The following is a 24,716-nucleotide window of genomic DNA, read 5'->3' as shown; positions in this document are numbered from 1 at the left end:
CGGGAAGAAAGGGAGATCTAGAAGCTCACGGACATTTTCGGCGAGCGACACCGTCATACGACAAAGTATAAATCGGGCTCAAAGTTCCCCACACACAGGTTGTGTTTGTTCGTGCAATTATTTCACACAGGAATAAAACATAAGAACAGAACGCAAGTATTACAAATATTCTTTTAAAGTTTTATTCATTTTTTAATATTTTTTTCAGAAGGCCAATCTTTCAAGTAACATGAATAAAAGTCTTAAGTCAAGATCAACTGATATAAATACTTGTTTACCGTCACATTTTCATATAGTTTATTTGTCACCAGGACCGGACTGGGACATAAGGCCCTGACATCTTGGCCCAGACCCGGCAACCACAACTGGCACGAACAGAACATAGAACATCTACAAGCACACAACGCGGGCTTGGTAGCGACACGTTGTGGGCTTGTATCAGCTGTCATATGTTTGGGTGGGACTCCTGAGCCACTGTGATTGGGCTACTAGGCCCGGTATTCAGATGATAGACAAGCCAGTGACAACCATGTAATTCTCTCTGCTTTGTGGGCCGGCCCGGTGCTACTGAAGGACTGGCCCTCTCCACTTAGTGGCCGGCAGGACCCAAAAAAAAATCCTCTCCATCCTGAAACGTGGTACGCCAGATGCCCAATCCACCCGTTTGTCACGCTACCAGTGTCACACAGACCACTGTCATTACCATAGGTTTGGCAGGGAAAAACAACTGTGCAATCTTCTTTGTGCAGCACAAGTCTTTACAGGGTTCCCACACATTTTTACCAATTCATTTCCAAAACTTTTCCAGAATATTTAACCCAGTTTCCAGGACTATATAACAATAATTCAGCTCAATAACAAGTCACTTATTCTTATGCGCAATGCCCAAAGACAGGTAGTGTATGGCAGTGGTTCTCAACCTTTTCAGGCTGTGGCCCCCGAAATAATCATGTTTTAACTGGGGACCCCGGCACCCTGACAAGCACTAAGAGTTGAGGAATTTTGTATAACGCCGTTCTATTGTGAAAATAGCAGATCTACATGCTCACAAGGCGTTGTGAGCATGTAGATCGGCTATTTTCACAATTTCTGCCTCTAATATTTGACAATTTGGCACATTTGTAATTTCAGAGGTATTAACAAAATCAATAACCAAAGACAATGCATAGCTATTTTTTCCAGGACCTTCCAGGACCCTTGATCAATTCCAAAACTTTTCCAGTACTGGAAAAATATTTTTTATGACCGTGGGAACCGTGTACTTTGGTGGTCGCTGGACGAAAACAAGCCTGCTCCAAGCGAATGTATTCAGTGCAGCCTGGGTGAGTGTGCAGGTATGCGAGCTGTGGGAATACAAGTGAGGTTGGACTAGAAGAGGACGAGGCTATTTTTAAACTACAGAGTGTCACCTTGGAAGCAGCATCTCCTTGGCCTTGTTTCGTACCTCCAGTGGCGTTCAGGACACCGACTAGGAACAGCCTGATACGGGCCTTTGCTTGAACCATTTGCGGTTGTTTACCAGCCAAGCGGTAGGGGCCATGCTACTGTCAACTGGAGCATTTCCCAGAGCTCGGTATGAATGACACGCACATTTCCTGCACCTTTAAAACACATTACAAAACACAATAGCCAAACGGCTAGGACCGCCATTACTACAGGGGCACAAAATGCACTGATCAGCAAGTCCCTGGTTCGATTCCCTGGTACTATTTGCTGTATGTCAATGCTGTCCCCTTGCTCTCTAGCCACAAATTAGTCTGTACTGTATAATACTTAAAAATTACAAATTCTAGTTATTTATGATAAACGACAACAATAAAACACATTGGCCGCAGGCAACCACCCAAAACTAGCTTGATATTTTTAGATGTCCTGAATTCAATGGTGTTCCCTTAATTCCTGTCCCAGCATGTTCCTGTCATGAGTCAACCCTCCCATTCTATTTTGTTAGCAGTCCCTCAACTCAATTTAAAGCTCTCTGCAGGCCTAGCTCGTTCATATGCGTCTACTCTACTGACAGCATCCACTGCAGCAATATGACTCAAGAGTAGACCCATCAGTCAATCACGGAGGGGTTCAGGTTAACTCCTTAAAAGACAACTTTGTTTTTTTAAAACAAGGGTTCATACAAAGAGCACCACAGACCCTAGACCCAATTTTGTATTTTGTTTCTGTGCTTTTACAATCTGCAAACATTATTTTGTTATTTTATTGATTTTGATTATTGACTATGAATCTGTTTAAGTTATATTATTGACTTTGATTATCTTTTACTATTCAGTATGTATTTTCCTTGCAATGTATGTAGCACTCTGAGATTCACTGAATGAAAAGTGCAACACAAATAAAATGTATTATTATTATTATATTTTAGATGTAATTTAGATGTAATTAGAGAAGAGAAAAGATGTGTTAAAATGTTTTCATTTACTGCTTTCTATTGTTTTAGCCATTTTAGCATCCATGCGTACAAGTATCTAAATACTTTTTAGACACAATAAGCCGGCGATTTCTTTATTACCATTTACAGAACTAGTCCCCATAAGTCACATCTGCCCATGAAAGATTGCAGAGCATCTTGGGAATGGGCTTATTGTTTCTAAAAATACATATTTACATAAAATGACTAAAATGATAGAAAGCAGCAAATGAAAACATTTTAACACTCATCTTTTCTTTTCTCCAATTACAATCTAAAATATGAACCCTTGTTGTAAAAAAATGAAGTTGTCCTTTAAACCATAAATACTCTGCTGTACTGCACACCAAACAGCAAGACCTATAAGCTCATAACAACACAATGTGACAGGTTGCAAAGCTTGTAGATGCACTTCTCTTTTGCTGGATGTTGGGCCATTTTGGCAGAATATCCTCCCATGACGACATGAGCAGAATAGGGACGCTGTCGGGGTTCGCGTGGTTAATGCACAGCACCTGTTATGTTACCAAGGTGTAACGGAACAACATGTCCTTTCTAAAATCAGAAGATGGACCGATTCCACCACCCTGCCGTCCAATAAAAGCTGGGTTAGAAGGCAGAAGTGGCTCACGGTGACATCTCTGACCGCAGCCCATGCGAGGAGGTTCAGCTGGGGACATTTAGGAACACGACTCTGCCCAGAATTAGTAGCACTGACCCCAAATGCAAATTCAAACTGCTGGTTGGGAATTTGTTCAGCATTGAAATCACAATTCAGGATTCTTTTCTTGTGGAATTATTATTCATATATTATTTTAAGGCATATTTCTACGAGGGCGAACTGCACAAACTAGATTAAATGGAAATTGACTTCCGATTTGACAATCTGTGTTGTCGTGTCACACTCTTATTTTGAAGTCGGCCTATTATCCAAAGGATATATTGACGCCGTTTCAACACTGGTGGTGGGGAAAAACAAAAGCTGGATCAAAAACACGATTTTGTATAAACCTCAGCATCGTTTAGAAACACTGGCATTGGGGCAGTATTTATGCAGTGAGCTCTCGCACAGAACTGGAACAGAGAGACAAACACAGACAGGATGAGACAGACGCTGGGAAGTGTTTCACAACAAGAGAGCAGGACACAGACGGAGAGACAACACAGAGAGAGACCATCGCCGTTGCCAGTCTAAATGTACTGAACCAGTGCTCCCAACGCTGTCCAGTCAAGTTATTCTCAAACACACCAGCGGAACAAACCACTTCATGTGCATGACTGCAGTGACGACCTTAGCAAACAGCTCCACACACAGCCTGTGTTAAATCGTGTGTGTGGATGTGCCTGTATATACTGTGCATAACAAAATGTGTTTACACAATGCTGTACCCATTCCAACTGTATATATGTAAACGTATGTTTTCTCATGCCAATAAAGCTCCTTTGAATTGAACTGTGTGCGTGCGTGCACAAGAGAGAGATAGTTTGCATCTTGTGCCAACAGTAGGGCAGCACAATTAAAAGCTAAAGTGCAACAAGAGGCTTTAGTCTTTCCAATGCTTGGCCCACAAATCAATGTTCACATCAGAAAGCTAAGGCCCTTCAACTGGACTCTAACTGCCGCCGTGGCCGAGTGCTTTCTCATGGGTGAAATGTCTGTAAAAGATCAATTCATGCTTTGTGTCACAAGTGTTGGAACGACACGTGGCACTACTTGGTCTCAGGACATTCCGAGTTGGCCGTCTCTCGTGTCCGCGAGTCGCAGACAGTGTGGACACAAAATGTAAACAGGGAAGTGAATGCAGTCTCGTGAACCGTTGTGGAAACAAGAGGTTACGTTGCATTTCACAAAGGCATCGGCCAAGCATTCATTCATTCAGGATCTGACGCGTTGTAAGCTTGTAGATCTGCTGTTCCTGCTATTTTTCAACATGCCGATTATGACGAGTATGCAAAATAATTGCGATTATCTCAAATAATTGCGATTACACGATGATGTAATAATTGTGACAGGCCTAGTTACTGGATGGTATAAATAAAAGACAGAAGAAAAAACATCAACATGCTGCCACAGAATCTTTTTCTAAGCCAGTTCTAAACATCAATTCACAATACAAAATGAAACGGTTAACGGCTCATTAGGGGAAACACCAGTTGACTGAAACTAAAAGGAGCAGAACTTAACGCAGCCCTCCTGAATGTGACTCACACTACTTGTCTTCCTGTTTCTGATCCCTAATCCCACGATTTAATTGTGTTTTTGGAATTGAACATTGGAACATACAGTACCAATACAATTTTAGTTTGTTTGGTTTTTAGGCTTCATAACCACAAATTACTCAGGACAAGTATGACAAATATCTGAAATACGCTAAGAAATTACTGACACGTTTGGAAAGTTAAAGTAAAGTTGCAGAAAGAGCCGATCTACAAGCTTACAACACTTCACAAAAGTGTTGTAAGCAATTTTTTTTGGAAAATGTATGGAAAAGTATGAACATTTTTCAACATGGAAACACTTATGAAGATTATGCAAAATTGGGATTATGTCAAATAATTAGGCGACTGTGTAATAACTGACAGGCCTACTTAAGGCCGATCTATTGGCTGTGTCTGTGTGTGTGTGTGTGTGTGTGTGTGTGTGTGTGTGTTATTTTTTGGTAGCAGGGTGTGTGTCGCCATGGTGACAGACCAATAGCAGTTCCACAACAAACTTGACTCATCAGAAGGGGAAGCAACGCAGCCAGCTTGAGAGCTGTGCTCATGCGGGACAAGCCTGCAAGGTGAGGATGTTGTTCTGGTCCTCAATTCAGCTTGGCATCACATAGCCCCACATTTATGTAAAGGCACTGTGTGCAGCACTGTTGTTTTTGACAGCAAATTTTGATTTAGTTTTAGTCATAGTCTTTTGAATAAAATGTCATTTAGTTTTAGTCACTCTTTTGAATAAAATCTCATTTAGTTTTAGTCATAATCTAGTTTCCTGAAAAGTTTTAGTTTTAGTCTAACTTTAGTCGACTAAATATCACGAGATTTTAGTTGACTAAATCTACAGTTGATTTAGTCAACTAAAATGTATTTTGGCAGGCCTTGATGGCATCGTAATGACTGATTTTACACTTGGTTGCATGCTGAAAATAGCCGATCTACAAGCTCACAACGCGTCGCAGCGCGACGCGTTGTGAGCAACCAAACATAAAAGGTGTTGCAAGCAACACCTGAGAGCAACCAAACATAAAATGACTTTCTCCTCCACTAGTCCCTCCCTAACGTTTTAGTCCTGTTTTTATTTTGCAGACGAAATTGTCAATATATTTAGTCTTAGTTTTAGTCATCACAGCTTAGTTTTTATTTAGTTTTTCGTCAGTGAAAAAAAACCCAGTCGACAAATTTTTCGTCATAGTTTTAGTCGACAAAATCAACACTGGTGTGCAGACCAGCCTTTTACAGCCACGCAATGTAATTTCACCTTCCGCACACTAGATGGCAACCTAAACATCGCTGCTTATGAGCTTACAGGGTAGACCGGTCACAATTATTACATAATCGTCCAATCACAATTATTTGACAAGTGATCGCAATTATTTTGTCATAATCGTCATAATAGTTTACACGTTAAGAATGTTCTTTTTTTTTAAGTATAAAGTTGTCAAATATGTCCTTAATTTCTTTGTATATTTAGGTTGTGTCATATCTGCCATGTGCAACTTCAAAGCCTACAAACCAAACAGAAATGTAATTTCCAATGACGAAAAACACAATTAAATCGTTGATCTCATGTGAAATATCATGATCGTGACAGCCCTACTTACAGGTAAAAAATAAACTCCGATGCAAAGTGGAACCGTCCCACTTAGGTTAGCTTGCACCCTAGGGGTGGGATGATAAGCCATATTATCGTTTATCGTGATAAAAAGAAAAATCACACCCGTGTGAACTGAGCGGTGGTCGTGGAGGCTGTGCAACAGCACTACTGGGTGGGTGCAGCGGGGTTAGTGTGCTTTACAATGCTGTAGTTTCTTCACACACTCTAATTTATTTGACCCTAAAACATTCAGTTTGTTAATAATAATAATAATACTTGACCACACATGCTGACCCACCCTTCCCCCCTGTGTGTGTGTGTGTGTGTGTGTGTGTGTGTGTGTGTGTGTGTGTGTGTGTGTGTGTGTGTGTGTGTGTGTGTGTGTGTGCGTGTGTATGTTTGTGTGTGTGAGAACAGCGCCCCTCCCGGCTGGACACACACACGGCCACGTATAGGAGACGGTGTGACCACCGCTCAAAAACAATAAAAAAAACAGTGGTTAAGTAGTTACGTTATGAGTAAAAAAAATCAAACCTCGTTTGAAGTGGAGCGTGTGTGTGTGAGCTTGCAGATCAGCTATTTTCGCCGTGCAACACACATGACAAAGTAGTCAGGCTTTACTTGCGAGAGGAGGAGATTCACAGTGCAGCTGCAGACAGCACCGCATAATCAACGTTCACGAGGAGCTGCTTGAAGTGCGTACTATTGGAGCATGTGAATGAAAAGAGAGACGAGAGGACAGACGACCACACAGAGGCGCGGACCGCCGCATGAACGGCCGCCGAACGCCGCCGAACGCCGTTCACGGGCGTCAGAATGATCGTGTTCGACAATTCGTTCATCAAGCGAAAACAAAGGACGTTCAGTTCACGTTCGCCCTTCACTGCGTGTGTCTGTGTGGAGCTGCTGCTGCTGCTCTATATCTCTTGACTGAGTGTGTGTGTGTGTGTGTGTGTGTGTGTGTGTGTGTGTGTGTGTGTGTGTGTGTGTGTGTGTGTGTGTGTGTGTGTGTGTGTGTGTGTGTGTGTGCGCGTGCGTGCACGAGAGAGAGAGAGAGACAGAGTGTGTTGTCTTCCTGCCCTGCTCAATAGCGCCCCTCCTTTAACGTGTGTGTGTGTGTGTGGTCTGTGTGTGTGGTCAGGAGAGGTATGGCAGGCGACAGACATACACGGCCGGCCGGCCAGCCAGCCAGCCAGCCAGCCAGCCAGTAACATCTTGAAAGCGAATCACAGGAGCGGCGGGACCACCGCTCAAATCGTATCGTGGAGATTGCGATAATATCGTAAATCCCGATTTCTATTGTCACAATAATCGTGATATGAAATGTTCAATTCGTCCCATCCTTATTGCACACATCAGCTACATCAATCTACTGCTACGTCCATGTACTGTAACAACTGGAATGTACCCTCCAAAGATGACACTGTGTATCGCCCTGGGAACCAGCCAAACTTCCCCAGCTCTAATAGAACAGATATGAAGTATGGGACCAGGGGTGGTGCACTAAATTCTGGGCCCTGGGTACAAGGATTCACTGCGCATTATTTTGTGCTTTAACCTTTGATAAATAGCAGCTTGTAGATCTGCCATTTTATAACGTGAACATTTGTGCAAGTCTTTGAATATTTCAAATCCTTCTACAGTGTTTTTGAAAAAACTATGTTTCTATGTCAGTGGTGACATGATGTGAAGGACCCCCAAAATGATATGTATTTGGCCATGAACCCCCATCTCAAAATATTTCGTTCCAGGGACCCCCCAGAAGCAAAATTTGAGTTACAAATGTAAAAAAAAAAGACATTCAAAGATTTGCACACATTTTCACGACTTTTTCAAAAAATAGCAGATCTACAAGCTCGCAGCGCTGTGAGCTATTTTTCAATAGCTAAAGTATAAAATAATTAAGGCCCCTCCACCTTGGGCCCTAGTAACTCACTACCAGCCTGATGCGTTGACGATTAGGCTTTAGAATTAAGGTCAGGTAAAGTCTAGGCATGCAGTGTGGTGAGGGTTGACATTACCATTAGGGGTTGTCTTATCATAGGCCTACTCATCCTTTGTAAATGAACAGCAGTGACTCACATTCTAAATCTGTCTACAACAGTCTATATTAGATTGTTCAGACTAGAGAATATGAAATGAACTTGTGAACACAAACAGTCTAGATTAGATGTCAGGGCATGTCAATCTAAGATCTATTTCATAAATAATGGCCGATCTACGAGGTCAGAAAAAGTTGCATCGCAATGCGTTGTGAGCTTGTAAATCAGCCATTGCTGCCATTTCTGTCAAACAAATTTCAACGATTTTTAGAAATGTGTTCTATTATGGCCAGCAGCACGGGGCCTCCAGGCTTAAAGTGGTTCAAGTTTCTGAAGGACTTCCAAGGCAAAAAAAAAGAAAGAAAGTTATACAATTATATAGGCAACACGCCACATCATACCAAACTCCAGGCCAAGTCATACTGCATTCCGGGGCAAACCACACTCCATTCCACAGCACACAAGTCTCCATACGTGTACAAAAAGCATTACAAAGCACAAACTGCACTGCACTCCACTCCACTCCACTCCAGTCCCAAGCAAAACAAGCAGCACCTGAGGAGAGCTGCTGTCACAGAAGGCCGGTGACACAGAGCAGCAGGGTCCATGTCCTGTCTAACAGCCTTGTGCTGCCGAGTGGGACAGACACGCCGTCTGACCACACACACTGGCAGCGGACTGGAGGAAACAACAACTAATTATTACTGGTAGGGACGGGCTATTAATCGGTCATCATATCGATATCGAACGATGTTGGCCTTAAAATGCAATATCGGCGTCGAATCGTTATCAACATTATATTGGTTTTATTTTATAATAATTATATTTTTTAAGCCTGAAAAAGCCTTTTCGTGATGAAGAAAGCAGCATATTCTAACAGTGTTTTCTGGGGAAGATTTTTAAATAAAACTACTACTCAAGCCGTTTATGTTATGGGCCAACGTTTCAATAACATTTGAATCCATAGTTTTGGAATAAAAGGCATTGCTTTTTTAAATTCAGTGTTTATATGCCTTTTTTCAGAATGAACCAATTATACAGAACGAGATCATATCGACATCGGTTTATATCGGTTATCGGCCAAAACAGCAATTCATTATACCGGATATCGATATTGGCCAGAAATCTCATATCGCCCATCCCCAATTATCAGACCAATACTGGGTCAAAGACAGAGCGAATACTGGGTCAAAGACAGAGCGAATACTGGGTCAAAGACAGAGCGAGACAGTGAGAGACGCATACCTTCCAGAGTGTCGATGGTCTTCTCCAGTTTGGCCACAGTCCTCTCAGCAAACTCAGCTCTGGTTTCAGCCTGACACACAGAAACAAACCGTTAATCACACATGATGAACCTGCATCAACATCCTTCTGTAAATACCAGGAATCTCTGTATGCCTGCACAGTATGAACGTCCTTCACATACACTGTTCATTTTCAGTCTTTTGAATACAATTTAGTTTAGTTTTACTCATATTTTAGTCATCTGAAAGGTCTTAGTATGTCTAGGTTTTAGTCAAAAAAATGTAACATGGCAGGCCTTGATGGCATCGTAATGGCTGATTTTGCACTTAGTTGCAGGCAGAAATACAGCTCATAATACATCGCCATGTGAGCTTGTAGATCTGAGCTGTAGATTTGTGTTGTAGATCTGATTTGAGCTTGTAGGTCGTCATAGTTTTAGTCAAAGAAATGAACACCGTTCTCATCATCTCAAGAGCTGTTAATCTATTCAAATTCACAACTTGACGGGTGTTGCACGGAGGACCCAATTTACTGAAGTGTGTATTTGGGTCATTCAGGCTTTTCATTAGGTAGTGATAATAAGTGCATTTTATAGATGGATATTTAGGTCACCCACAACCTTTCCATTCATTCATGGAGCTTGTCTTGTTTCTACAGGCAGGAGCAGCTCCCTTAGCTCTGATGTAGACACATTACTGGATGTAGAAATGATTGGGTTTGTTTTTTTATGTGAGGATCATCACTCAGACATTGTGTTCACTGTAGATTCCCGTCACCTATCTGTCTCGTTTGTTTTAAACATTTCACGAGCATTTGTTTTGCTTGCATGTGTAACCCAGGGCCATGTCCTGATTTGAATTTCCTAAATGATTGACTTTTTATCAAGCTTAAAGGGGAAGACCACCCATTTTCAATATTGAAATATGCCATTAATATACCTTAGAGAAGTTGTGTGGAAATAGAAAAAAAGCTCCCCCCCTTCTGTGTTGCCTAGAACTGGAGGATTGATTTGGAGGTTTGTATTGTAAAGTACAATGTGTGATGTCATCAAGTTGTACTTTACAATACAAACCCCAAAATCAATCCTCCAGTTCTAGGCAACACAGAAGAGAGGGAACTTTTTTTCTATTTCCACACAACTCCTCTAAGGTATATTAATGACACAGTTCAATATTGAAAATGGGTGGTCTTCCCCTTTAATATAGAATTATCATAAGCTGTTAATATTAGTTTACGTTCATGCTAACCTTTTTGTCAAAGCCCACACTATCAAGAGACATTTGATCAAAATGACTGATATGTTGTCCACATCACACCCAGCCCAACCTGTAAGTCAAACACAAAAGTGTGCCGACAGTTTCTTTTTTTGAGTAGCCAATTGTTTTCTTTACCCTTTCTCCCAAATTCTGTTGTTATTCCAATAAATTCCTCCCCAAACACATGTCTGTGTAGTAACTGCTGTTGCATCCTACTGACTTTCCTGCCAGTGAGGAGCCCCCACCGGGACGAAGAAGGGACTTCGCCCTAAACCTCCCACCCAGCGCCTCCTGCTGACAGGTGCAGCCCGTAGGATTACATACAATGACCAATATTAGCCTCCCCGCCCGGCTGCCCTCCCCCGAAAACGGGCCAAGTGTTCGCATAGTTAGGCACGCGACAAAGCCGGATGTACCACTGTGGATTCGAACCCACAAGCTCCGGTGGTGGGCAGGGACTTTACCACTGCGCCACCTGAGTGTGTGCTGGCTGTTGCATTCTTTGCATTCTAATGTCACAAACAACACAAGTTCCGGTACAGTGACCGTTTCTTAGTTCCTAAATCCGTGACGCTTGTCTCACCTCCTTGAGTTTGTCTGTCAGATTCTTTATCTCCTCCTCATACTTGTCTTCTTTTGTGGAGTACTGCAGGTGAGGGGGGGAGGGAGGGAGGGAGGGAGAGAAAACAAAGCAACCAATCAGAGAACCAGACGTCTGAGAAAGCAGGAAGTACCTCCACAGATTTGAACCCCACGAAGGCTTGAATTGAAAATATCCATGAATTCAAGGCTTAATGTGGTGTGTAATTGATAGGAAATAAGTCAGTATTTGAACTACTTTTTTAGTGAGACACTTTTACAGTTTAGCCACTCTGAAAAGATTTCACTAAAACTAATACACCTAAACCTAATACAGTATGGTCTTGAAATCACAGCCGCTGAACAAGCACGCTGGATTTGAAAATAACATCTTTAGGGTGATGTGATCACGACATCCCTGGAGGAAGTCAGTAAAGATGATGTGCAACTGGTAATCACTCAGAGCACTGCTCTTTCATGGCTGTAAGTGGAAATTTGACCGAATGCATCACCATCATTATTAGGGTATGCCCCGTTCTACACACCTTTTTCTCGTTTCTACATTGAGAGCCAATTATACCTTTAAAACAATGTATAAATACATCAGCATAACAATATAAAATACATAAACACAACACAACTAACAAGCCTATGACAGCTTGGCAGTCTCTCCAGGCTATGGGATCTGGACTTCCAACTAGGGCTTTCACTTCTAGTATTTTTTACAGATCGACTAGTCAAAGACACTGGTAGTCGACTAGTCGACTAGTCGTTAACGTATTATGTCATAATAAAGAGCGCAGTGGCACGGCTTTCCACAGCAGCCATGTTACCATGACAACAAATACCCACACAAACCCACGTGTGTATCGTTACGTGTGCAACATACGTGTCCAACATAACAAGACCAGCATAGCTGCTACAGTTAATAAGGCATGGAAACCCATGTACTCACCAAAATCTGCTGTGTCTCTCAAAGTCCACAATAATCCATTCTGCCCGTTGGCTAGGCTAGGCTTTAGGCTAGCTCGCTAGTCACTACACAAACAAACCACGTCTTTTAATTACTTCTAATCAAACGAACGTCGGGCAGTCTGTTGTGAACTAAGGCTATGTCTTCATTCTTCACTTGCTGCTTTGTTCGCGCTACCATTTTAAACTGACAACTATTCTGTACTGTAGCGTAGCGTAGTCTCTGTAGTGGACAAGCTGCGGTGTGCAGCAATGACACTGAATGAACTTTGGGTGAACTCTGAGATTAACCCCCGCCGGTCAGGGAGATGCTGCTGGATGCACTGTGGGGTGACTGGATAACTATATTCCGTTTATAATGGTTGTTAAAAATAAAACTATAACTAAATCGAATTGAAATTAGCTTGCTAGGCCTACATAATGTAGAAAAAAAAAACGAAAATGTATTTTTTTTTTTTTTTTTTTAATGACTAGTCGACCAGTACCTACAAGATCGACTAGTGGTTTTACTAGTCGACTAGTCGAATAGTCGACTAGTTGGTGAAAGCCCTACTTCCAACACTAATAAAACTGGGGGAACAAATATGATATCCAGGGACCAAATGTCATTGCTCAACATCACGTTTCTCTCCCACTGTCAGGACCTGCCCTGGCAAAGGCAGGATCACACAAAATTTGAAGCAATAGAAACGGAAGATACTTTTGGCAAATTATTGTCCCTGACATTGTTCAAAACTACATATTAAACTAGAGATACTGTTCCTACAAAACAGTGTGGGCTCGCTCGTGACAATATTCTCCAGCGAGCTCACTGTCATGTGAAGCTCAACCAATACTCCAGCTACCACCACTCCCAGATGTTTTTCCCGCAACTCAATTGCACCTCATTGGCTAAGGGCCCTGCCTTTGTACTGTCTGCGACGGAACTCACTATGCGGCGGAACTCACTCTATAAATAATGAAGATAACATAGTGTTCTCGCTTTCAGCGAGCTTACAATAAGAATGATTTTGATCAAAATATTGAAGTTTGGTCAATTTGTCAGTATAGCCCCCAATGTATATACGTTATGTGAACATTTAAGCATTCATTTATTTTCAATCAGTGTTGAACTGTTTACTATGGCATAGCGAACTGAATGAACGTCTTCCACCTGAGGAATAGTATTATTGATACCCAAGTGAATAGCATATATTGTTTATGGGTATGGTATGAGCATGTAAGTGTATCACACGTGACAAAACCATCTAAGCCATTCATCAGGACGTAAAAAAGGCACACTGGGAAGGCCAGTAGTATTTATTGGCAGTGCACTAATGTCCTTAAGGCCCTGGGGACAGCCAGTAGTAATTACTGCTGTATACACTACCATCACTAGTACAGAAGTGTCCGGTCAGCCCAGCCTAGGGTGCTGCTGTGTGTGTGTGTGTGTGTGTGTGTGTGTGTGCGCGCGCGTGTGTGTGTGCAGGGGCGTCACAAGGGGCGAAGAGGGACTGAGCTACTAGGGCCCAAGGTGGAGGGGCCTTAATTATTTTATACTTTAGCTATTGAAAAATAGCAGATATACAAGCTCACAGCGCGGCACCAAGTAGATTGTAGATATGCTATTTTTGTAAAGTCGTGAAAATGGTGTGCAAATCTTTGAGTAGGCTATTTTTTAAGCTCATAACTCAAATTTTGCTTCTGGGGGGGGTCCCTGGAACTAAATATTTTGAGATGGGGATCCACGGCCAAATACATATCATTTTGGGGGTCCTTCACATGAAAAACTTTGAGAAACACTGACATAGAAACATAGGTTTATCAAAAAAAACTTAGAAGGATTTTAAATATTTAAAGACTTTTTAAATTATCACAATTTAAAAAAATAGCAGATCTACAAAAAGTACCCAGGGCCCAGAATTTGGTGCGACATCCCTGTATGTTTGTGTGCGTGTTTTGGGGGCCTTGGGAGGAAAGCAGCCTGTCTCTCTGAATGACATCAGTGGCAGGATGCATTGGTCCAGCTCTGTCTGCTGTAGGAAGGGAATGCGCTGATAAAAGAGCCTCTTTCTCTGAGCCACAAAGCTCTGGTGTGTGCTGGGGAGGCTCAGCGTTGTCCAGCCTTTCAGGGACACGGCTTTATGCGCCCGTTTCCATTCCTGCAGCTGCTCGGGGCGGCCCAGGCAGGGTGTGGCTGAGCGGCTTCAAGGAGCTGCTGGAAATAACACACACCCCGGCTCACAAAGAGTCCCACTTAAGACATTTAGTCCGGGCACGCATTATTACGCATTATTTTATGCTTTAAACTATTGAAAAATAGCATATCTACAAGCTCACAGTGCCGCGCTGCGAGTTTGTAGATCAGCTATTTATTTATTTTTTTGAAAATGTATAAAATTCTTTGAATATTTTGATCGGATTCTATAAGTGTCTTCTAAATCCTTTGTAGAAAAACCTATGTTTCTGTCAGTGGTGATCAAACTTTTTCATGTCAAGGACCCCCAACATGACATGTAATTGGCCCACGGATCCCCATCTCAAAATATTGAGTTCCAGGGACCCACGGAGGCAAAATTTGAGTTACAAATGTTCGCTTTAAAAATACACATATTTGCACAAAGTTTCACGACCTTTCAAAAATAGCAGATCTACAAGCTTGCAGCGCCGCACTCGCGCTGTGAGCTTGTATATCTGCCATTTTTCAATAGCTAAAGTATAAAATTATTCCAGGCCAAAATGGGTTAAAGCTTAAATCGACAGTACTGAAGGCTCATCTTGGATACATTACGGGTGAAATGCGCCTTTAAGAATTCCGTGTGGCTCATTTCTGTATTTGGGCCACTGGAGCCTGTTCATTCATTCAGGCAGTTGAGCAATGACAAACAGCCAGGACATAAAGAGAAATGACAGCAACCCCAACTGGTTCTGGGGTATGTGTGTGTGTGTGAGAGTGTGTGTGTGTGTGTGTGTGTGTGTGTGTGTGTGTGTGTGTGTGTGTGTGTGTGTGTGTGTGTGTGTGTGTGTGTGTGTGTGTGTGTGTGTGTGTGTGTGTGAAAGCAGTAGAAACAAAGACTTGAGAATGATTTATGCTTTGTCTTAAGACGGGGTTGCGCGCCCAAAATAGCTGACCTAAAAGCCCCACAATGCGCTGCGATGTGACGGGCTGTGAGCTTGTAGATCTGCATTTTGTTTTACTGGCGTCATCGTACGATGGTGCATAAATTAGGTGATACCGCACTTCCTTTGAGGGTTATAGCACAGTCAGCTAAAGAAAGCAGGCCGAGAATGCTGAAGCACCCAGCATCATACAAAATAAACACATTTATTTTAGTGGTTCTCAAGTCTGATCCTGAACCTTTAAGGACCTGTTGTCTCAGATCTAGATCAGTTTCTGATAAACAAAGCCCCAGGAAATTAAAAACACTGTATTGGGTGAACAACATGGATCGTGTTGCTGGCAAGCTTCACTGAGACCAAAGCAATCACTGCTATAGTGGTTCTCAAAGTGAGTTTTAGAGGGTCTCTCCAGTAAAAAACAGACATTTTTTAGTCATGCATTGACTAGAAGTCTGAATCACCATTGAATTGGAATGATCGCTGTTGTGGACAGACATTGTGAACTAAACAGCATAAAACTACTGTGGATACAAAAATAATAATTCAAAACAATAATTCAAATAAGTCTCTCTGTTATCTGCTTGTGGTTCGAGTTGTTTCACAGATAATTAGGGGTGCACCAACACCACATTTCCATTTGTTTTCACAGTTTTTAAATTGCAACAGTAAGCTTTGGAACTACGTATATTCAGAGACATATTCCTGAGGCAGCAGAAAGGGTGATTTATAATGAGATGCCACCAGTGCTACGGCCCAAAAATAGACGATAGACAAGCTCACAATGTGCTTGTCGATCTGCCATTTCCGGGTGCGACACGGCACACGACCCAGTATTACTGAGGCTTTAGCCATACAGTGACCGCAGAGCTAAGACATGGTGGTGACCCACAGTGAGCAGTAGTACATGTAGTACGTCTTCACATTGTCTGATGTGTAAAAGGCATGCAGGGCCCTCCATCCCCCGTCCTACCTTCTCAGCTTGGGCTTCCAGGGACTTTAAGTTATTGGTGACATTTCTCAGCTCCTCGTCCAACTCGCCACATTTGCTGTCGGGGGGGTTTGTCGCGTTTTAACGTGGAAGTTTTGTTCGCGGAGGGGGGTGGGGGGGGGTAAAGAAGAGGTTTTCGCGGTGCGTGGAGAGAGGTGGGAAAGAATGGGAGGAGGGGGAGAAGGGGGGGGGGGGGGGGGGGGGTGGGATGGTGGTGGGAGGGAGGGAGGGAGAAGAGGGCAAAGAACAACCCAGGGTTGGAAGGGAAAGAGGGAGGACAGAGACAAAAAACAGACGTGGAGAGAGATTTACAACGAGAAACAACAGGGGGGAGCAAGGAATGACCCTTGAGCTTTTCTCCACTGACCAGCGGGGAGGTGCTGTGGCTCCTATAGCTAAACAGTGGATGAGTTACACCAAGGAGAAGAGTAAAAAACCCCTGCAAAACGCTAGCTGAATAATGCACGGCCTGTGGAAGCCGGGCTGTGGAGACTAGAGGAGGTTAAGGACATGCAGAGGATGCGCTTGGTGGACAAGAACACGAGGGAGAAGGAAGAGGGGGAGGAAGGAAGGAAGGAGGGCGACGCGAGGAGTAAAGAGGGGGAGGCGTTTGAAGCGGCGGGTGCTGGGAGGAGGTCATGCAGGGAGATATCCTGGAGGCCGGAGCACATGCAGCGCTGAGGCGGTCGAGTCCCAGCATGGAGCGACTAGAGGAGTACTGGGGAGAGTCCGGTGGAATCGTGAGCCACGTCTTCCCGTCTGAACGAATACCCTTTTTTTTTTATTTTTTAAGTGCCATCTTTTACATGCTGCTTTTGTCCGTCTGGTCTGAGCTCTTAAGTGTTGTATTTTATGCTCGTGTTTTGGCAATTTATACAATTGTAAATCGACAATATCCCGTTTCTACGAATGCCTTCTAAAAATCGGGTTTGTTCTCGAACTTTCAAAATGTTTCAAGAACGACAGATGTACAAGCTCACAGTGCGCCACAAAGTGACTCGCTTTGAGCTGGTACACCTGCCATTTTAGAATAGCCAACGCGCAAATCTAAAATGACACGCACACTTGACTCGTTTTTAATGGAATATAGAGCCTCTTCCAAGAGGCTTTTTGGAAAATAAATCTGGATCTTTTCCGGTCTACGGTGACAAAGAATGTTAACCTAACGTCGGCATGAATAACGTTATCGATCAGAAATCCCTTCTTGACTTGGGGCAATACAACAACATTACTTTAGTGATATATATATCGAGTACGTTCCCGGGTGGGCGGGGACTTCACAAAAGCCACTTAACGGAAGGGGGAGGAGTGTTTCGAGCAAGACCCTTACCCCCCGGCCCCCTTTCCCATTGGCCGTCTGGGTTTGAGTGACAGGTGGCAGAAGAGTGGGATAAGACCAGTACCTTGTCCTCAGAGGCCTGCAGACTCTTCAGTGATTGGTCGAAACCTCTCAGCTGTTCCTCCAACATCCGGACTTTACTGTTAGTGATGCGATGGGAGCAACATGAGGCACAAGACACAGCGCATGCAGAGAGAGTGTGAGAGAGAGAGAGAGAGAGAGACAGAACGAGAGAGTGAGACAGACAGACAGAATTTACAGAGTCAGAGAAGGACAGAGAGACAGGAAGACAGAAGGACAGGGACAGATGCATGGACGGAGTTGGACATAATTGGCAGGACATGCAACAGGCAGGCATAGTTTACATGTAAACACACAAGGGGGGGAGAAACGATGCATGTTATTGCCACGCTACTTAAAGCAGTCCCACCTTTATGGGATTTATTCACCACCCATTATTTCCTCATACAAGTAATTCAACCTTGGCATTTTTTACTCTGAAGTAAATGTACAAATCACAATGTTACATAAATCCTAACAAAAGAATTATACAGTTCGGTCGGATTTAGAACAATGGTTCTCAACCTGTGGGCCGGGACCCCCCAGGGGGGATCCCCACATGATTTTGTGGGGCTTCCCCTCTTCCTAGATGACAGTGAAGTGACAATTTAAGGACTTTACTTGGAGGTATTAAAAAGGTCTGTAATCAACAAACTGGTCAAATATTGGACAAATTATATGAGAAAGAGGTAGGGCTGTCACAATTATTACATAATCGTCTAATCGTGATTATTTGACATAATCGTGATAATTTTTCATAATCGTCATAATCGTTTCCATGTTGAAAAATGTTCATATATTTTTAAGAAAGTCAAAAATAGTGGAAATAGCAGATCTACAAGCTCACAACGCGTCGCACCGCGACGCGTTGTGAGCTTGTAGATCGGCTATTTCCACTATCAAAGTTATTTTTTAAGTAGTAAGTTGTCAAATATGTCAGTAATTACTTTGTATATTTTGGTTATGTGTCATATCTACCATGTACAACTTCAAAGCCTAAAAGCCAAACAGAAATGTAATTATCAACGACAAATACACAATTAAATCGTTAATCGCCAATTATTTGAGTGACAATTAATCGTCATGTAAAATGTCATATCGTGACAGCCCTAGAAAGAGGCAAACATGAAACGAGTCGATCTACAAGCTTGTGGGTCTGCTATTTTCACAGTATTTAGCTATGGACTGAGTCAAAGGGGTCATGGCCTGAAAAGGTTGAGAACCACAAACAAATAAACAGAAAAACATTGCTACATGTCTGATGGCACAGAAACTAGCATGAATGTAAAAATGAAGGTGTGGCGTCATGAAAGCGGGCGTGTGGCTACGGATGGCGTGTAGTAAAGCTGTCAAACACAACCCAGTGATCACACTATGCATCAATGCTTTGCTTTCTGTTGGTGTGCCTTAGTTCATTTACTTGGACCAATTGTGTTTTATCTCTGTTAATATGAAAGACAGTCTTCATATGAAATAATGTTTTCATGCATTAAATTCAATTAGAGACGCAAATTACTGATCAACAAGCTCTGAACAGATTGTGACCTATACGCGTTGTGAACTTGTAGATAAGCTATTTTCACCACACGACAATTCTAAAAAAAGGGCTTCAGAGGTTCAACTTTAACCACATTAACCCGGACGTCACTATTTTGGGCTCATTTGTGCATTCAAATTTCTTTCCAATGCCAAAATAAGCAAACATAGCCGATCTCTGCCCTTACAAAGATATTGGGTTTCACTGGTTAACACAACAGATGCAGTGCATTGCAGACAAAGTGTGATGGTGGGGGGGGGGGGGGGGGGGGGGGGGGGCAAGCAATAACAAGACTCAAGGATGGGTGTTTACCTGTTAACACCTGCACAGCTGAGCTACATACGAGCAGACACTATGGTGGAGACTAGAGGGCCTTCCAACTGTTCAGTTAAGACTGATGCTTGGGAACGTGTGTGTGTGTGTGTGTGTGTGTGTGTGTGGGGTGGGGGGGGGTTAGATGCTTTAATGACAGTGTCTGTGAGGCTGAACTGAAGCTGGGAAGAGCTTTTGGTCAACGTAATGACAGAGCATTTGAGGATGTGTGTGAGTGTGTGCGCGCGCGTGTGCGTGCGTGTAATCGACTCACGATTCAGACTGCTCCGCTCGCTCCTCTGCGCGCTCCAGTTCCTGTTCGATCACCACCAACTTCCTGGCCACCTGAGGGTGGGGGAGGGAGTCATGACTCATGAGCCAGCATGTTCACTGGCTAGTGTTCATATCCGCTAGGGGTGCAACAATACTGAACCGAACCGGTATAACGAACCGAATGGCCCTGTCCCTAACCGAACAGCCCATACTGAATGAACCGAATGTCTTCATTATTTTGGGTGTGGCCACATAAAAACATCATTTTAACTATTTCTGTACACTTTTTTGGATAAAATCTTCCTCCTAGTATAATCATAATACCTCATAATCATGTTTTAGGGGGAAACAAACCCCATCTTTAAAATAAACTGAACATTTCTTTTATTTTTTTGAGTTTTTCAATTTTTACTGTACCGAAACCGAACCAAAACTGTGAGCCTAAAAACGAGATACGAACCAAACCGTGGGCTGACTGAAGCGTTGCACCCCTAATATCCGCCTCTTAGGCCGTGCACAAGGAGGGGTGTGTGTGTGTGTGTGTGTGTGTGTGTGTGTGTGTGTGTGTGTGTGTGTGTGTGTGTGTGTTCACTGACCTCCTCATACTTGCGGTCGGCCTCCTCAGCGATAAGTTTGGCCTCCTTCAGCTGGACCTCCTGCATCTCCATCTTCTCCTCATCCTTCAGGGCCCTGTTCTCAATCACCTTCATACCCCTGAGAGACACACACACATGGTTCAGATCTTACAGTATGGGCAATGGCCATGTCACCCCCTTCACCCATTTAGACCCGAGGACCCCATTCTACAAACGTCTTCTAAATCCCAACACTTTTCTGAAAAACGTACGTTTCTATAATCTGTGGTTCTCAAACTTTTTTTTAAATCAAGGGTCCCCAGAATTATATGTATATTATATCGTCACTGTCGGGGCAGAAACCTTGTATTTCCAAGTTTCAAATTTGTATGTTTTTTTCGCGAAGTAAAGCCCTGCTTCATCAGACAAGGCCGTCGCACAAAAGTAGTGAACACAGCAGATCTAGAAGCACACAATGCTTCGCGGTGCGAGGCGTAGTGTGCTTGTAGATCGGCTGTTTTCACTAGTTTAACTCAATTGTAAAGTGATAAATACAAAACAAACGGTTTTGGACATACAAGGTTTCCACCCGACAACGACGATATGTATTTTTGCCTATAACAACATGCCAAAAACAAGGATGCCACGTTGAAAGTGGTTGACATTCAGAAGAGTCAAACACTGTGTTTCACACACTGATGCACATGAACACTGAACACCATGTCCCATGTACGATAACCTGGCAATGATGCACCCATCCCATTTATGAGAACCGGGATAAGATTATAGATAAGCATTATTATCACATTATTCATGAGACTGAGACAGGGACACTCAGTGAGCAACGGGTTACGCCGTTGAACGTTGAAGACTTTGAGTTTGTGTAGTTGCTTATTTGGGCTTGCTTCCTAAATGTTGTGTAAACCAGTGGTTCTCAAACAGTTTTATGTTGAGAACCCCCAAATTAATAGGCATTCATTTTGTGCAAAGGACCATATCAGATTTGTGGTGTTAAAATGTTTCAAAAAGATATTCAACATTTGTCATCCTTTCTGACAATTTATTTTGAAAATGGTAGATCTGCAAGCTCACAACGCGCCACGTCTTGACATGTTGTGAGCTTGTAGATTTCCTATCCAAATATCCCGATGCATATGTTTAACTCATTTGGACCTGAATCTAAAAACGCCTTCTAAATCCTGACCCAAGTGTTCTAAAAAACACATTTTATGCCAACAAAAAGAAAAAGGTTTCTCTCTGAAGGGGGACACACGGATTGAAAGGTACAACAACGAAAAGGGGTTCCCGGTCTAAAAGTCCTCATGTGGCCTGACTGGCCTCGCCTCTTTTGGGGCTTATGTTTTGGTCAGAGCTAAAAAAAAAAGGTTACCTCTCGCTCTCGTCCGCAGACTTCTCGGCCTCCTCCAGCTTGTGCAGGGCCGTGGCCAGCCTCTCCTGGGCTCTGTCCAGCTCCTCCTCAGACAGCTGGATACGGCGACCTAGACTAGACACCTCCGACTCCGCCTGCACACACACACACAACCACAACACGTGCATTAGCATAGTCTTTTGAACCAGTAAGACTCCCTAATCGGGAGATAAGCGACCGTCAGGTTGCATACACAAACTTTAGAAGGCAATGGTAGCCAATCATGAGGACATATGGGAAATGGGACAGATCCATGTTGATGACATGACTTTAGAGATACTGTGTACCGCTTCGCGTGATTTTTTGTCAAAATCTGTAGGAGCAGTGTCCAAAAATGTGTTTTTGAAGAATCGGCCTAGGGGCAACGGTGGTGGAGATATGAGTAGGGCAAAAGTGTGACAGACAGCCGGTGGAGGTTTGAATAACATTTAATTTAGTTTGTCATATTTTAGTCAGTCTAGTTTTAGTCGACTCATATTTTGCAGATAAAAATGTATTTTGTCAAGCCTTGGTGGCATTGTGATGTGTGACTTTACACTTGGTTGCATGCTGAAAATAGCCGATCACTAACACAAGAGAGAGAGACGCATAAGGGAGAGGGGGACAGAGAGGGATGGAGAGAGAGAGAGTCAGACAAGGAGAACGGGAGAGGGGGACAGAGGGACGGAGAGAAATAAACCAACAGTGGAAAGATAAGTGGGATAGGAGATTGTGAGGAGAAAGGGATTTATCGTCTAATCAGGCTTTTATGAACACCCTGAACAGTTATTAATTTGCTTGATTCAATATTTAGATATTTGATGTAAATGTTACCAGGCCCTCCTCCTCCAGGGCTTCTCCCCATACACACCCATTGTAACTTCAAACTCCATTTTAACCATGATAGATTCATTAAAACACCCATTATTTTTTCTGATGACTCATATTACCCTCCGAATACATAAGGCTGTGTTTTTTTTCCGATAACCTTTTTCATTTATTTTTAATATTTGTTATTGTATTTAATGTTTTCCATTTTCCCAAAGAATTATTCAAAATAAATGAAAAAAGTTATAAAGCTATTGCTATTTGTCAAAGCAAAAACTAACATTTTAAACTGGCTCAAAATTAGCCGATGAGTTGGGGGTCAGTTCAGGACATGTGCTATTGATTTTTCACATCCTTGCCAACGACTTGAAAACTCACCAGAATCCATCTTTAGAAATAACGAAAAGCTTATTTGTCGAGTCGTCAAAAGCAAAACAATTCATATTGGGCGTAGTTAAGAGACTGTCTTCCATTATTTATTTATTTTTTACATTAGGCTGATCCTTTATTTGGGCAACAGGATGACAGCCCACTCATGTATGAAGCAGCAAGCAGGGAGATTAGACACACACTGTCTGGGAGGAAGCACGCCAGCCTGCCCTCCATGTCAGGGGCGTCAATCGAGTATGGCAGGGGTATGCAGCTGCCATACCCTGGGTCCCGGGGGGAAAATAAAAGTTACTTTTAAATAATAAATCCATGAATGTCTCTTTGTCTATCTGCGCTGGTTTTTATGTTGTTAAATTACAGTAAAATAACTACAAATGCAAAATCTAACAACATGGTCACAAGGTATTATAATTATATTTTCCCCATCTTGACAAAACGGTATATTCCCAGGTTCCGCAGGTCAGCTACAGGTGCAATTCATTATTGTTAATTGTGTCACATTTACTAACATGACAAGTTTAGCTGCACTTGAACAACCATTCCAGGCTGCCATTATATCCAGCCCAAGAAACCATAGAAACGGGGGGGAAAATAGAATGTATAAATGAATGTATCATGCATGCTGCCAAGGTATGGCAACATGACTGGTGTCTTGCACGCGCGCGAAGCGTTAATTGTGTCACATTTACTAACATGACAAGTTTAGCTGCACTTGAACAACCATTCCAGGCTGCCATATCCAGCCCAAGAAACCATAGAAAGGGGGAAAAAATAGAATGTATAAATGAATGTATCATGCATGCTGCCAAGGTATGGCAACATGACTGGTGTCTTGCACGCGCGCGAAGGCGCGTGTGCAAGACACCAGTCATGTTGCCATACCTTAGCATTTTCTGAACTGACGCCACTGCTCCATGTGGGAGAGAGACAGGGAGGACACACACACACACACACACACACACGCACACACACACACACAGTGAAAATAAACTATGAAAGGCAGAGTCCAACTCCTGACAGCAGCCAGCAGCCTCTGAGAGAACACACCAGGGAGGAGTAGAGCTGTGATGTAACAAGGGAGGGAGAGAATGAAAGAGAGAGAGAGAGAGAGAGAGAGAGAGAGAGAGAGAGAGAGAGAGAGAGAAGTCTCCAGAGTTTCAACAGAGTTGGGAGTGACGCGTAATAAGAATTGTTTGCTTTTGTGTTCATTTTAGCCCCGATAGCGGCGGGACTACAAGGAAGCTATTGATTGGTTCAGTCCAACACATAGGGCTGTAACGATTATGACATTTTGCATGACGATTAATTGTCACTCAAATAATTGCGATAACGATTTAATTGTGTTATTTTGTCGTTGACAATTAGCTTTTTGTTTGGCTTTTAGGCTTTGAAGTTGCACATGGCAATCATGACACATAACTTAAATATACAAAGAAATTACTGACATATTTGAAAATGTTATACTTGAAGAACATTGATAGTGGAAATAGCCGATCTACAAGCTCACAACGCGTCGCATCGCGACACGTTGTGAGCTTGTAGATCTGCTATTTCCACTACCTTTTTAGTGTTTGTAACTATATTAACAT

The 24,716-nt window shown here is 42.8% G+C and overlaps 1 protein-coding gene across 3 annotated transcripts in view; it reads right to left on the bottom strand.

The window, feature by feature from the left end:
* LOC308307113 (uncharacterized protein) overlaps nucleotides 1–24,716 on the bottom strand; it is a 41,258-nt gene that overhangs the window by 1,931 nt on the left and 14,611 nt on the right. For 2 of the 3 annotated variants that reach the window (XM_080752258.1, XM_080752259.1), the window contains exons 3-8: nucleotides 21,892–22,025; nucleotides 20,523–20,640; nucleotides 19,928–19,998; nucleotides 17,809–17,884; nucleotides 11,351–11,413; nucleotides 9,512–9,581 (exon numbers count right to left, since the gene is read on the bottom strand). In XM_080752258.1, coding sequence (XP_080608384.1) covers nucleotides 9,512–9,581; nucleotides 11,351–11,413; nucleotides 17,809–17,884; nucleotides 19,928–19,998; nucleotides 20,523–20,640; nucleotides 21,892–22,025 — 532 coding nt within the window. Of the gene's footprint in view, nucleotides 1–9,511; nucleotides 9,582–11,350; nucleotides 11,414–14,039; nucleotides 14,516–17,808; nucleotides 17,885–19,927; nucleotides 19,999–20,522; nucleotides 20,641–21,891; nucleotides 22,026–24,716 lie in introns of those variants that run through there. The other variant, XM_080752260.1, reaches the window with a different exon arrangement.

This window comes from Nannobrachium achirus, assembly GCF_963921795.1.
Source record: "Nannobrachium achirus genome assembly, chromosome: 2".
In the NCBI taxonomy this organism is placed as follows: Eukaryota; Metazoa; Chordata; class Actinopteri; order Myctophiformes; family Myctophidae; genus Nannobrachium; species Nannobrachium achirus.
This window is presented reverse-complemented; position numbering and strand designations above follow the sequence as displayed.